This window comes from Gymnoscopelus braueri, assembly GCF_963280865.1.
Source record: "Gymnoscopelus braueri genome assembly, chromosome: 12".
Lineage (NCBI taxonomy): Eukaryota > Metazoa > Chordata > Actinopteri > Myctophiformes > Myctophidae > Gymnoscopelus > Gymnoscopelus braueri.
In genome coordinates, this window is record NC_137614.1 from 19,008,554 (window position 1) to 19,022,312 (window position 13,759).

General features: G+C 43.3%; 1 protein-coding gene across 1 annotated transcript in view; it reads right to left on the bottom strand.

The window, feature by feature from the left end:
- gpr153 (G protein-coupled receptor 153) overlaps positions 1-13,759 on the bottom strand; it is a 48,119-nt gene that overhangs the window by 20,984 nt on the left and 13,376 nt on the right. The window contains exons 2-3 of the mRNA XM_080445314.1: positions 5,345-5,977; positions 707-1,136 (exon numbers count right to left, since the gene is read on the bottom strand). Coding sequence (XP_080301440.1) covers positions 707-1,136; positions 5,345-5,718 — 804 coding nt within the window. The 5' untranslated portion in view covers positions 5,719-5,977. The remainder of the gene's footprint in view (positions 1-706; positions 1,137-5,344; positions 5,978-13,759) is intronic.

Here is a 13,759-nt window from a genome sequence, read left to right on the forward strand (position 1 = left end):
TCCGCACACATACGGGCTGGCTGGGGCCTGGCTTCAATTAAAGTAGAGAATATATATATGTATACTGTATATAAAGTTAAGTGTGAATGGCTCATTTGTTCCTGCACTATATGTGTGATTGTGACACACACTCTCACACATACCAGCAGGCGAACACATGCGAACGAGCGAGCGCACACACACACACACACACACACACACGCACACGCACACGCACACACAGAGCGTGAAAAATTAAGTTTGGTGCCGTAGACCAGCCAATTCCAAGTGATGTAAGTAAACAAAGGACGGAACAAGACATGGAGCGAGAAAGACTCCACTACCAGACAACAGTAGTTTGTCATGCTTGACTACAATCATAATCCTACGACATTCTGTTGAAACCTGGGCATACCAGGGACGCTTTCAATAGCTTTCAATAGGACTGTTGATTACGACATAGCTCTATGACTTTAGGTGTGTGTGTGTGTGTGTGTGTGTGTGTGTGTGCGTGCGTGCGTGCGTGCGTGCGTGCGTGCGTGCGTGCGTGCGTGCGTGCGTGCGTGCGTGCGTGCGTGCGTGCGTGCGTGCGTGCGTGCGTGCGTGCGTGCGTGCGTGCGTGCGTGCGCGTGTGTGTGTGTGTGCGTGCTCTCTAATGTAGGCCACTAGCGCTAGTGAGCTTCAGTCACCTTGTAACATGGCAGTGTATCTCATACAGTGAACTCACCAGGATGGGGAAGCCGGTCAGAAAGTCATAGATGAACACAATGCCACTGATCAGGTAAGTTATCTGCAGTGAGGTCTTGAGTGGCTCCGACCCATCGATGGACGACCGGCGCTTCCCTTGGGCATCCTCTACCACGATGGTGGGCACATTGAACTTGTTCTTGTTGGCGTTGTGGCCCGCCTGGATGGCAAAGGTTTGGAAGAGGGCAATGCCAATGCAAATGACACCCATAGCCACACTGCCACCAATCAGCAGCAGGAAGCACACGCCGAAGCCCAGGCCGATTTCCGTGACGATGAAACGGCAGTCAGAGGTGTAGAAGCGGTCGATGGTGTCGTGCCAGCCCACAGCGGGCAGCGTGGACAGAATGAAGGACACCATCCAGATGCCCATAACCGTGTGCACCGCTTGCTTCTTGGTGTTACTCAGCCTGGAAACAAGAGGCAGACAGACATTCAGTTTAAATGAATGAAACTAAACTCAATTCAACCAAATTAAAATAAACTTCACAGTTCAGCTGTTATCAAAATAGCAACCAGATGAAAGGGGCCTTACATTTTATTCCCATTGTAATTGTAAAGATGATTCTACACCAGCTATAAGATCCTCCAATGCCACATTGATGAGTCTTTTGCTGCACATGTGGTTGAACAGAGCATGTGTGTGAGAGCTAAACATATACACACAGTAGCGGCCTTAGCTATGTTTGAACCGTTTCAATTGAAAGAGGCCCCGCCCTCAGGGGGCCCCCGACTGACCATCAGTCGGAGTGCGGTATTGAACAGTCAAAACAATTTGTATCAATACGAGTTAAAATATGCCACAGACACTTTTAAACGAGAGGGCGATGCTCGTTAATCATAAAGGTGGACCTTGGACATTAATGATCAGATTAAATCAGGGCTCATCTAAATGAATCACCTGATTATTTTGAAAGAAAGTGACTCATGTAACGCAGACTGGTGTCAAGTGTGCCCCGTGCCAACTTGTATAGCTGGCACAAGATGAAAATGTGCTTGAGAACAATGCCATGGATGGTAGGCTACAATAACCTGACTCCGCCAGATGGAAGAAGCTTGCGTCACATTGTGAAGTCAATACCGCCCCCATCTGGCGGAGTCAGGTTGAGGCTACAATGCAAATATTCAAAGATAATACGGTAGGTAGTCTGTCGTCTTGTAGAATGAAACCTTGCTTTCCGTGGCCATAATTACACCCAAATAATGTCTGAGAACTTTCTTGGTCTGGCGGAGCTGCATGCTGAGTTCAACGCATGATGAGTGAACGGAAGAAATAAAGAGATTGCTGACAATGGCGAAACAATATTACTTTTGTTAATTTAATGTGAGTAAATTGTTTAAGCTGTTTTCTATCTATAGCTGTCCATGGTGGAAGTGCATATAGCCTAGTTCATTTAGTTCGCAAAGCAACTTCAGTCCGCAACAATTCTTTTTCACCTATTCCCCGACGGCAGCCCCACATTAGCTCTTGAAACGGGCCCCCAGATCCTTAAGGCCGCCCGTGCATATACAAGAACCCATTATGAAATCACAACGCTCTTTAAAGATCTTTCCAAGCCAGCTTCACTACAAAGCACAGTGGAAAGATATAAATGAAAAGAAAAGATAGAGAAAAGGGATGATGGGGGAGCGAGGTGACATACATAGATCAATAGCCAGATTCTAATCTAACCCATGACTTTGCTACCAGGTCCAGACCAACGTGGTTAAGTGGTGGCCTTATCACCATCCCACTCATACCAGAAAGTATTGATGTCTGTAGTACTCTAAAATGGCATAAAATTGGGAGACTTGAACGTGAAAAATTTTACAAAAAGTTCATGGTGAAAAAGTTTAATTATTCCAATAAACTGAGGTTGAAAAGGCAGGGAATCAATGGTTTACTGATGGTGAAAGATTGCTTTTCATGGTCCTCATCTATGTCTATTTCAGTGCATAGGGATTTTCTATTTCCTCTCACCTCCAAATTAATTATTACAGCCAAGCAATTTGCAATGTGTTTACGCCCTTGGCTTTTTCACAATGTCTGCGACTCTGCACTGAAAAAAACTTGTGATGGTTCGCCAAAAAACACATGGTGCCAGTTAGAATAAAAACAATCAATCATAATACATACACAAATGAAGAATACTTAGAATATCCAATAGGCCCACATAGCAACATTACAAAAACTCTTTGAATCTAATAGCCAATTCTATTCATTTGGCATCTACTTGTGCTGACCTATATGAAAAACTAGGTGCGATGTCAAGGGATGTGCTGGCAGACTTTTGTGGTTTAGTTTAGTTAACTAGATCCTCTACGATTCTTCATTTGTGTTGAGGTGACCCAAGTTCCATGTTCAGAGTCAGATGTCCTGGAGCGATTTTGGCTTGCCGAACGAGCCTGTCTCCCTCGAGAGAACCAGAACACATGCTATCAGTCACCTAATGTCTTCAACCCCCTCCTCTGTAGAATCACTGGCCTTGATACTGTCTCCAAATATTTTGTAGCACTGAATTAATGACTATACGGTAGAGTGCATTTTATATATATATATATACACACATGCACACTAATTCTGTAAATTCTAATATTCTCTAAATCTAATATTTCTGAGTTTTTCTTTAGACAATGAGTAGGAAAGCTGAGCGGGAAACAATATAGGAGAAGGACCGGATGAAATCTTCAAGCAGGATTCAATCAGGACAGCAAGGCCATGTGTGACTCAGAAGGGAAGGGGTCTTCCGCTATACCAGGCACTCAAAAAATATCTAACACATAACACTTTAGGTTACATGGCTGAACACAATGGAAGTCATCCAAAGAGTGAGAAGCAATGACCTCTGCACCTGCCTTTGTGGGAAGAGACGTAGATCTCGTCGTAGATTGATGCTGTGAGAAATAATGCCAGTCTTTCCCGAATGTGTCTGGGGTGCGTGTAAGGGGGATGCTTACATCACTGAGAGCTGAATATATTATCAATAAGAGAGCAATGCAGTGGGGAAAGGGTCTTAACGAGATTGAGAGCACTGGATAATGAGAACAGATGCTGAGGCACAAGAGTGGAATTCATAATTTACGCTCTCTGTACATGTTAGTGTCACATAAAGTAGAGGAGACCACGATTGTGTGGAAACGTGGAATAGTTGATATAAAAGATGAATACAGATTGTTGCACCTTATTGGTTGGTTAAAAAGAGATTCATATTCATTCATTTTCAACCTATCTTCATATAATAGATCCTCACTAATGCTCCTAATAAAATTGTGTAATTTTTTTCTACTCAGTCTGTGTCTCATAGGAGGGCTGTGGACACTTCAGAAACCTGTCTACCAGTGACATCATCGTTAAAGGGATATTTCACTTTCAAAAAAACTTTGGGTCATTTTATCATCTACTCAGGCTAATGTGAGCCCCCCAGACAGTTTTTAAGTTGCTTGATTCAGTATTTAGATATTTGATATACATTTTATCAGACACGCCCCCTTCCTATACAAACCCATTATAACTTCAAACTCCATTTTTAACATGTTAAATTTATCAAAAACACCCGTCCTTGGTTCTTGAAAGTGAAATATCCCTTTAAGAAGTTTTTTTTTTTCTTCAATATTTAAATTATTTATTAATTATTTATTTGTATTTTTATTAACGCGAGAACAATGGCTTTCATTATAGCATGCTAACTTTCCAGGAATAGAAAGCCTGTAGTTTCTATTAGCTTGGATTCCCCATCGATGATGTCACTGGTAGACGGATTTCTGAACTGTCCACAGCGACAACTGAGACACAGACTGAATAGACAAAAATGGTGCCATATTATCATGAGCATTAGTGAGGACCAATTATATGAAGACAGGTTGAAAATGGCTGAAGTCGTCCTTTAAGAATGCAAGCAGCCTAGAAGGTATTTTTTGATGGTGTGTCGTGGAGGCAGAAAAAGTGGTCATGACTTTCATGTGATATCTGTGGGTCAGACTATAGGAAACACATTCAGCCTTGATTCTTCAGCGGAGGAGGAAGACAGTGAATTATGTAACCAGTGCCATTAAGCCACTCTTCAACTGGCTTGTTTGGTTTCCGCAAAATAAAAATCGCTTTGGGTTGCGATTTGCCATGGTTTCTGCTCTAGAAATGTATTCATCTACATATCATTGTTCTGGGCTTGGTGACCAGAACATTGTGTTACCATAAATAACAGTTAGGGACTTGCCGATATCATGATTTGGCCAATACCAGGTTGAATAGAGTCAATATTATAGAATGAACCCAACATGAACATTTCATTCATTCATTAATTTATTTTTCTATTTCTCAAGAATCTTTGCATTACCAATTCTACACTAAGTCCCTCTCAAAGCTTTGTCCGGTAGAGTCGACAACTACAGTATGTGCTGAATGTGGGCACTGCAGCGCACATAAATCAGTTTGCTGATCTTGTTTTTCATGATTCTGTTTTTGCCGTTTGGCTCAGCACCAAGAAACGGAGGATGTGCGTTATTTTTTGTTTGAATGTTCAACAAACTAGACACATGGAAAACACAACCGCTTTTGACCTAAACAAGACTACATAAGCACTTCACTGTGTGCAAGGTCTGACAACTGACGAGCAAGACACAGAATAGCATGCCCTTTTACCTGTAATTCACGGGCCAGCGCACCATCCACATGCGGTGGTAGGACAGCGAGGTGACGGAGAAGCACGTGACCAGCGTCAGCGTGTAGAAGGTGGAGACGAACACCTTGCACAAGCCCTCGTTCCACTCGTAGGTGGAGTGCTGGCGTCGCAGGGTGATGACGCAGAACATGGTGATGGGGATGGCCATGTTGAGGATGTGCGTGCCCGCCAGCGTGCAGATAAGGAACTCCAGGGGCTTCCACTTCTTCTGCTTGGCGCTGACACTCAAGATGCCCCAGGCGTTGGCCAGGATGGACACGCACGAGCAGACCAGCCAAGCCATCGTGTTGGCCGTGAGGACCTCATCCTTCATGGCCGGACGCTCATCCACCATGGCGGAGCGGGACGGGGCGGAGCCCAGGCGGCCAGAGGTGGACGGAGCTGTCAGCGATAGTGGGCAGATATGAGGAGGAGGAGAAGGTGGCGGCTGCTGTGGTGGTGGTGGTGGTGGGCAGGAGGGGGTGCAGGGAGTCAGGCAGAGCAGGCATCCTATCTGGGTGGGTGGGGATTTTCCTCCATGGGTTGGGCACAGCAGGGAAACAGCATTGGTAGGAATGCCGCACGGCAGCAGTAGAGCCGAGCCACTTCAGTTACTGTTGGGAAGAGAGAGAAAGGAAGGGGAGGGGACAGGAAAGAGAGTACAGAGCGAAGGGATTCACAGAGACCAGAAACAGAGGGGAGGGGTATGAAAAGCAAGGATGGAAGAATTACATTAGTCAACCCGATTCAACTATACACCACCACAGTGAAATATGCCAAAGATAAACTGTTACTGCTACTGAAAGCCATCAGTCCTAAGATGTTAAGAGAGATTGCTGCTGAGAGCATGTATATGTAATTCAGTCCTTGCAGTATGTTGAGAAAGTGATGTTATGTATTTTGTTTTCTACTCTAAATAAACTACCAATAAAAACGGAAATGTGAGTCATTTAAAAATATTTGACATACTGCTGTGCAATGCTATTGATTAAATGATATAAAATAGGAGAGCAGTCAAATCAAGCTGGACCTCAAATGCAGTATTTAACCGTTTATACTGACCACATTAAAAGATTTATAAAACAAAATTACATCTAATCAAAAAAAAAATTTAAGCAGCCCTCGGAAAATAAATCGTTACACTCAGGATATACATTATCTATATACTATTATACACTCAGGATATACTTTTATGGGCTATCTTCTACACAGCTCAGGCTGGAGAATATGTAGAGCGTAAAATGCTTGGCGCAGCTGGTCCATGATGTCACATCTATTTCCTGTCTGTGGGCTCGTCCATAGATGACTGACCCCCAGGAGGGATAGTGAAAATCACAAGAGCCACATTATTCCACTCGCTCATCTGTCTCTCTCATCCCTCCCACGGTACCAAAGCTACAATTCAAGAGGGGTCCCGCTAGTGCAATAACACCAGCTTTAAATATAAATATGCTCCTATGCTTGATTGTGTCTGGGGGGAAGGGTCTCCAGAGTGTATTTCAGATGTGATCTGACTGCAAGAGATGGAGGTGAGAGCAAAGGGGAGGCTGCAGACCTGGAGCCCAGGCAATATAATAAGTATAGCCCTGGTAGTTTCACGACCCTGCTGCCCCTGACGTCTGTGTTACAAGAAAATAGTTACTGATAATGTTTTAGGCATAGACCAAGCAATTGCTCAATATTGATTCATTTTATGTCCCAAATCCCCATAGATTTGGGACATAAACTTAATTCATAAATAGCTTATCTACAAGCTCACAACGCTTCGCATCATGCTGCTGCATTGTGAGATTGTAGATCGGCTAATTTTGAAGGTAAAAAATCGGGACACATCGGCTACATAATTTCCGATGCCGATGTCATAAGAAAAAAGTCAAATAATGGCTGATATATGGGCCAAACAGAATAAATATACTGGTCGGGCTCTAGTTTACAATATTCATGAGCAGAAATAATGTTACATGTCAACACTAGTCCATTTTCAGGGATGCATGCACCCCAACTACTGTACATGCAGATTTGGGACCGCCACCATGACTACAGATCCCATAGCCTGTAGAAATCTGCTTCATCACTCTCTGCATATGCCAATGGTCAGTGCCGATGTGCAATTTCAGATCGATTTAACCAACTCACTAAGGAAAAAGATGCATGAGAACAGCCACATACATTTAAGCTGTTCATTAGCATTTTGCCACTGTATAAATGTCCCCATCCACCGATCGGTTATGCCACTGTAGCACATTGAGTGAAACTGTGGGTTCTTGCTGACACAATTGATGAGACCGTGTCGCAATTCAATCTTCTACGCTTTACTGACTATAAACACGTACATGAACACAAAATGATCATATTGGTGCGCCGAGTATATAGCCCAGCCTCCCTGGGTCTGCTGCTTATGAGCCAGGACTCTCTATCTGCTGGCGTTCTCTCTGACATCGTGTGTGTGTATAGCCCTGAGGACAGGCCAGCATGCTACTATAAAGAGCACAGCACACAATTGGAAACACGTGCCAATCAATTAACACTGGCACTGCTCCATGACTCACTCCCCTCATTCTAGCATCTTAACTAACGTCCATAAGTATATCATGCACAGTATACGTCTGCTGCTATGCTCACACACCTTCATATCTTATCTCAGGTACCATGTGTAAATATGTAGATAACCTTTCTTTATTTTATCTCCTTTCCCCCCCTCCCCCTCCTTCTTCTTCCCTTTCTTTTTTTCTGTGGAAATAAGGATACGATGGGAACTATGCACGAAAACGAATTTCACCAAATTTTTTACTTCTGTAAACCTGTGATGTGACAATAAAGCTGATTCTGATTCTCCACCCACAGCAGAGTCCAAATTACACATCCCTACCACAGTCAACCATAAAACCAACCAACAACCAGTTAAATCACGGCATGGTTGTCTATTGAACCACAACCGAGACCACAGATCCCAACAGCTTAAATGTGGGGGGGGGGGGGGGGGGAAAGAAGAAGGAAAAAATACATTGTCAGTCCCTCTATATACCAGTGGTCAATGCACATGTGGAAGGTCAGAGTTCTCTAAATGCTAATAAACAACTTTTTGGGGAAAGTTAAAACAGAAAAATCAGCCTCCTCACCACTTCACTCCCTGCTAGTGCTAATAGTCAAAGCCCAAATGTGTAATCTCATAGATTGGTCTGAGGAGAAAAAATTATTGATTGATCATTGATTGATTGATTGATTGATTGATTGAATACTTTATTAACAAGTTTGTTAACAATGCAGGGCGTACAGTCAAAGGTTATGCTAAAAGGATAACACAAAAAGCCCAAGGGGCCTTTTTTCCAATGTGGTTGAGGACTGACAGACTGACAGAAGCACCGACAGTTGTCCGTCCCCATTTTATAGTAGGATTAACTGATTTGCATCTCATCAGTATGCAACCTGTACAGCGCTGAGTCGACAACATACGTATGGCCATCGCACCGCTCAGTATATGCGGGCTCTCGCTCAGCTTGCACCTTGCTCAGGCGTGCCTCACAGGGCACTACTTCAGTTGTCATCAGAATCAAAATGTTAAGAGAGTGTGGCTTCAGGAAGTAAATTCCTAGCCTCGATCTCCAGGCTTTTATTTTTTAGTTTTGCTAAAAAATAAAAGCTTGGAAATTCCTGTCCCAGCTGTTGGTACGCAAAAGCGCCTCGCGTCGTCTGATGTGCCGCGCATTATTTCTTTTGGGTGCGCATGCGCACCTGCGCACCAGTTATGTGCACCCCTGTTAATATGGTCATTTCGGTCTGGGTCGTGGAACTGCCGAGGCCCGTGCTCTAGGTCTGCAGCCTAAAACTAGGTGAGATCATGACACTTGATCAAAAGTATAATAAATGGCTGTCTGAGGGAGCCAATGACCCGCTCTGATAGCCAGACCTGAGTGGGCGATGAACTGGAACTCCTGGAATAGAGAACAGACTCATGACATCAGAGTGGCTGCCGCTGTTGTAGTTTAGAGATTATCTTTACAAAATAAAATAAAAAGTACTTTTTCCATTACTTCTTGTTCACTGGTTTGGGCCTCAAAAGTTGACGTTTATTTTCTAATTGTGGCTGGTTTAAAATGTTCTTGTTGTCAGTGTCTTTTAATGAATGTGACATTTCTTAAGTGCATTTCTACTTAAACAAAACTCATAAAACATATACGGTATGCCATGTTGTGTATACAGTAGACTAAGATTTTTCAATATTAAGCTGGGCATACACTGTACGATTTGTGTCGTTACACTGTAATGACACATTTTTAGAGTTGGATCATGGAACTTCAGCTCCTTCAGGCGTACAGTGTTGCGAGGACCGATTTACTGCTCCCTACCAGCAGTCAGACGTTCCGATGAATTTCTAACAATTTTGGTCAAGTGTCATCATCTCTTGCACAGTTGCTGTGCTTTTTTTTCTCACTGCACCTGTGCAGAGCGTCTGAAAGTGCCATGGCAATACAACATAGCAGTGTCCAGAGAGTGGACGGAAAATATAGAGGTCCTGTTGGTCGATCTCTGGCAACAGTATACTGTATACTGTAAGTGTATACTGTTGCCGAATGCTGTACATGCCTCTTGTATGTTCCTCCCCTCACGACAGATAGGACTGGATGATACATGAAAAAATATACATCTATTATCATATATAATGTATTCCAGTCCCTCTTTACAGTAAAACTATCATGTATGGGCTTTCTGCCCTTAAAACATTGTCCATTGTCATTGGGTTCCCACCACAAAATATTTCTGCCTCAATGTAATAATGATATAATGATAATAATGATAACTAAATGAAAACCTGAACAAGAAACAACGGAATTGGGGATCTCATATAATGCATTAATTATTTCTAAGATCTGTACAGCCCTGCTTCCAACTCCCACTTCTACCTGCCTCTGAGCTTTCAAATAAATCTTTGACAATAATCAATAGCCAGAGTGGTGTGCAGGGGCCAGCAAAACCCTCGAATGGCTGATATTCCATATACATTATGTACTGCATTGTGTGATTACATTCACCCTGGAACAACGGTGCAGGTGCAATGCATAACATATGTGCTCATTTAAAGTAATCCTAGGTAACTTTTTCAACAAAACTAAAGTTAAATTGTATATCTTTTGTGAGTGGCAAATGTTTCACAACACCCACTCCATGAATTTCACCCCCGAAAGCCTTTTATAAATCTTCTATTGAAACGGTGGCTAGGGTAGTCATTCCCGCGAAAATGACGTCATCCGGCCGGAAAACGGAAACGGAAATGCACCGGTTTCCTGTTTGGCCAGGAACTACCGCACCGGTTTCCTGTTTGGCCAGGAACTACCGCGCTAATAACAAAAAGGAATCTCACGCTGTTTTTAAGAGATTGCAGGATTTGAAGATCAAAAAACACAGCTCACGGTAACTAAAGCTCCACTGGCTAAGAGAAACGATCCACAGATAGTATAAAACAATTAAAAGAACGCTTTTTAAAACGCTTCCGTCTTCCGGTGAAAACAATTGGAATTCTGGGTAACGCAGGAATAAACGAACGACCTGCAGTGACGGTAAAGACCAGCAGAGGCTGCTAAAAATCGTTATTTGTGGACCTGCATTGTATTACTTTAAGGATACTTAGTGAGTATTTCATTCTGCTGGTAATTTCACAATAATAACTAGAAAAAGTGCTCCTCGGAGAACAGGTCTCCGCCAGGTCAGGTAGGTTATTGGGCCTCCTGGTGGCGCTATAACAGGCCAATGTGAAAAGGGTGCCATTTATTCTTAGGTCGTTCACGGCAATCGGACACTGCATTCATGATTTGAGGCATTTTGTTCCAAAAATGTGTTTAGCTAAATTAGACCTGCTGGTGGCGCTATAACAGGCCAATGTGAAAAAGGGTGGCATTTCTTCCTTGGCCTAGTGGGAATGTGTTCATGATTTGAGGCATTTTGTTCAAAACGGATCAATCCTGCAAATTTTGGAAGCGAACCTTAGCCAATGAGGATGGAATATGGGAAATCGGACAGATCTGTGTTGATCACATGACTACGGAGATACTGTGTACCGATTTGCATGACGTTTGGATAAAATCTGTAGGAGTAACGTAAAAAAATGGGTTTCGCACAAATCGGCCTCCAGGTGGCGCTATAAAAGGCCCATGTGAAATATTTGAGGCAGAGGTTCTGAATTGGCATCCAGGGAGTGTGTGTGCACAGTTTCGCAGCGACCGGGCCAACGGTGCCAGAGATTAGCTGCTAACACACAGACAGGACACACGGACGGACGGACGGACGGACGGACGGACGGACGGACGGACGGACGGACGGACGGACGGACGGACGGACGGACGGACGGACGGACGGACGGACGGACGGACGGACGGACCTCTCTACCCGTTCAGCTATGGCCCCCCAAACATCCTGTCGGCTAGAGAGAATTTTGTCCATGTGAATCTCCTGGAAAAGTTCTCACTAAATAAATACACGTTTTCTGCCAGAACTTTCAAATGGATATGATACTATTATATGACAAGATCTAAGCTGACCCCAAGCCGCAGCAATTAATTATTGCGATACACACACAGTACACCTCAATGAATTGCATGTACTATAGTCGTTTTAGTTTTTCCACTGTTAACATGCATTATACTCTATTATCCTGCCTTTGTATAGGCTTTCCTTGAAAAGCGTTTCAAAGCCTAAGGAAATAAAAACTAAACAAAACATTTTATATTTCTAACAAACTCGTAAACCTAACAAAAAATGAATCTAACATCAAACAAAAAATGGCCTGGCAGGAGTGCCTGTGCGCATTTGCGATTGTGCGTCGTGCGCGCACGTGCGTGCACATATTCGTGCATGTGACGTCATTAAAATAGCGTATGCCCAGCTTTAAAATACAGTACAGCACTACAACACTGGCCCTGCTCACAACGGGCTGCGATGCGTTGTGAGCTTGTAGATTGGCTATATTCTGCAAAATGCCCAACCCCAGAATGGGGATGCTAGGGTTCAAGTGGTTAATGTAAAATAAAAAATAAAAGCTCCTATCACACTAAGATTTGGCGACCCCCTGTAGTAACTCTGAGGACCCCCTACGGGTCCCAGACCCTCTGTTGAAGACCCATGCTCTAGTCTCTTTCACAACTGGGGGAGGCAATGTTAAGCAAACGTACAATGTAGTATACATATCATGAGCATTGATTTGGAATGGTGATTAAACTGTTGACCAGAACTATGTAGGATGTTTCGTGCTACAGCCGTATTTACCCCAGGGTGTATATGGCAGCAGACCAATCAGCGCAGCTCAAGTGGCAAGGCAGGCTGAACTGGAAGAACCACCGTGCACTGAGCCCCACACCATCCCACCCCTGAGGCTGCACATACAGTATGCATCAAATGAATTTCAATAATACATTTTACATATAAATAAATATACAAAACGTTTTGTTTATAAAGCTGAAACTTCAACATTTAAGGACACAGGACCATATCCTATTGCATGATTTAAGTAGTAGCCTATATCTTGGTGTCTATGGGAAAAGGCACTAGCCTACTGAAGCTATTAGATAAGATGCCGCTTTGAAAGACATTTCTGCTGTACCTCCCCCTATGCTGCGGTGACTTCACTTCACATAAAAGGTGTGGGGGGAAAAAAATCATACATCCGTCCATTACCACCAAAAAGTAATAATTTCTTCCTTGTGACAAGTGACTTCTCCAGCAAAGATCAAATAACAAATAATTTGTTCACAAAAAGACAGACAAACAAGAGTGAAAACATGACCTCTGTTGCTGAAGGTAACAGTTCAGCCCTTCTGAGTGGTTGTGACTCAGGCAGCACCTGAGGGACTATGAAAGCTTTCAATTAAATACAAGAAGAAATTGCAACAAGGGTTAACAGGGTTATTCCAGGATGCTGACAGGCGACAGGCACCTGTCCTGTCCGACAGCTTGAGGCGGAGGGTTTGGAAAAGACAAATGAGTGGTATTTTCTCAAAATGCCGACCATTCATTCTTGCATGGTCACAATACTTGCGTTAAAAAAAAAGTCCACTCTCAGCATTGGTACAATACTTGGTACCGTGAAATATTAAACAATCCTCAGAAATACTGTATATCCAATGTTTGTCCAATCCCCTAATACAATTTGTTGGTTAATTTAATATTAGCAAAATCTGTTAAATCACAGTCTATAATCTATCTATAAATTCACAAAAACCTGTGTGCGTGTGTGTGTGTGTGTATGTGTGTGTGTGTGTGTGTGTGTGTGTGTGTGTGTGTGTGTGTGTGTGTGTGTGTGTGTGTGTGTGTGTGTGTGTGTGTGTGTGTGTGTGTGTGTCTCTCTCTGTGTGTGTGTGTGTGTGTGTGTGTGTGTGTGTGTGTGTGTGTGTGTGTGTGTGTGTGTG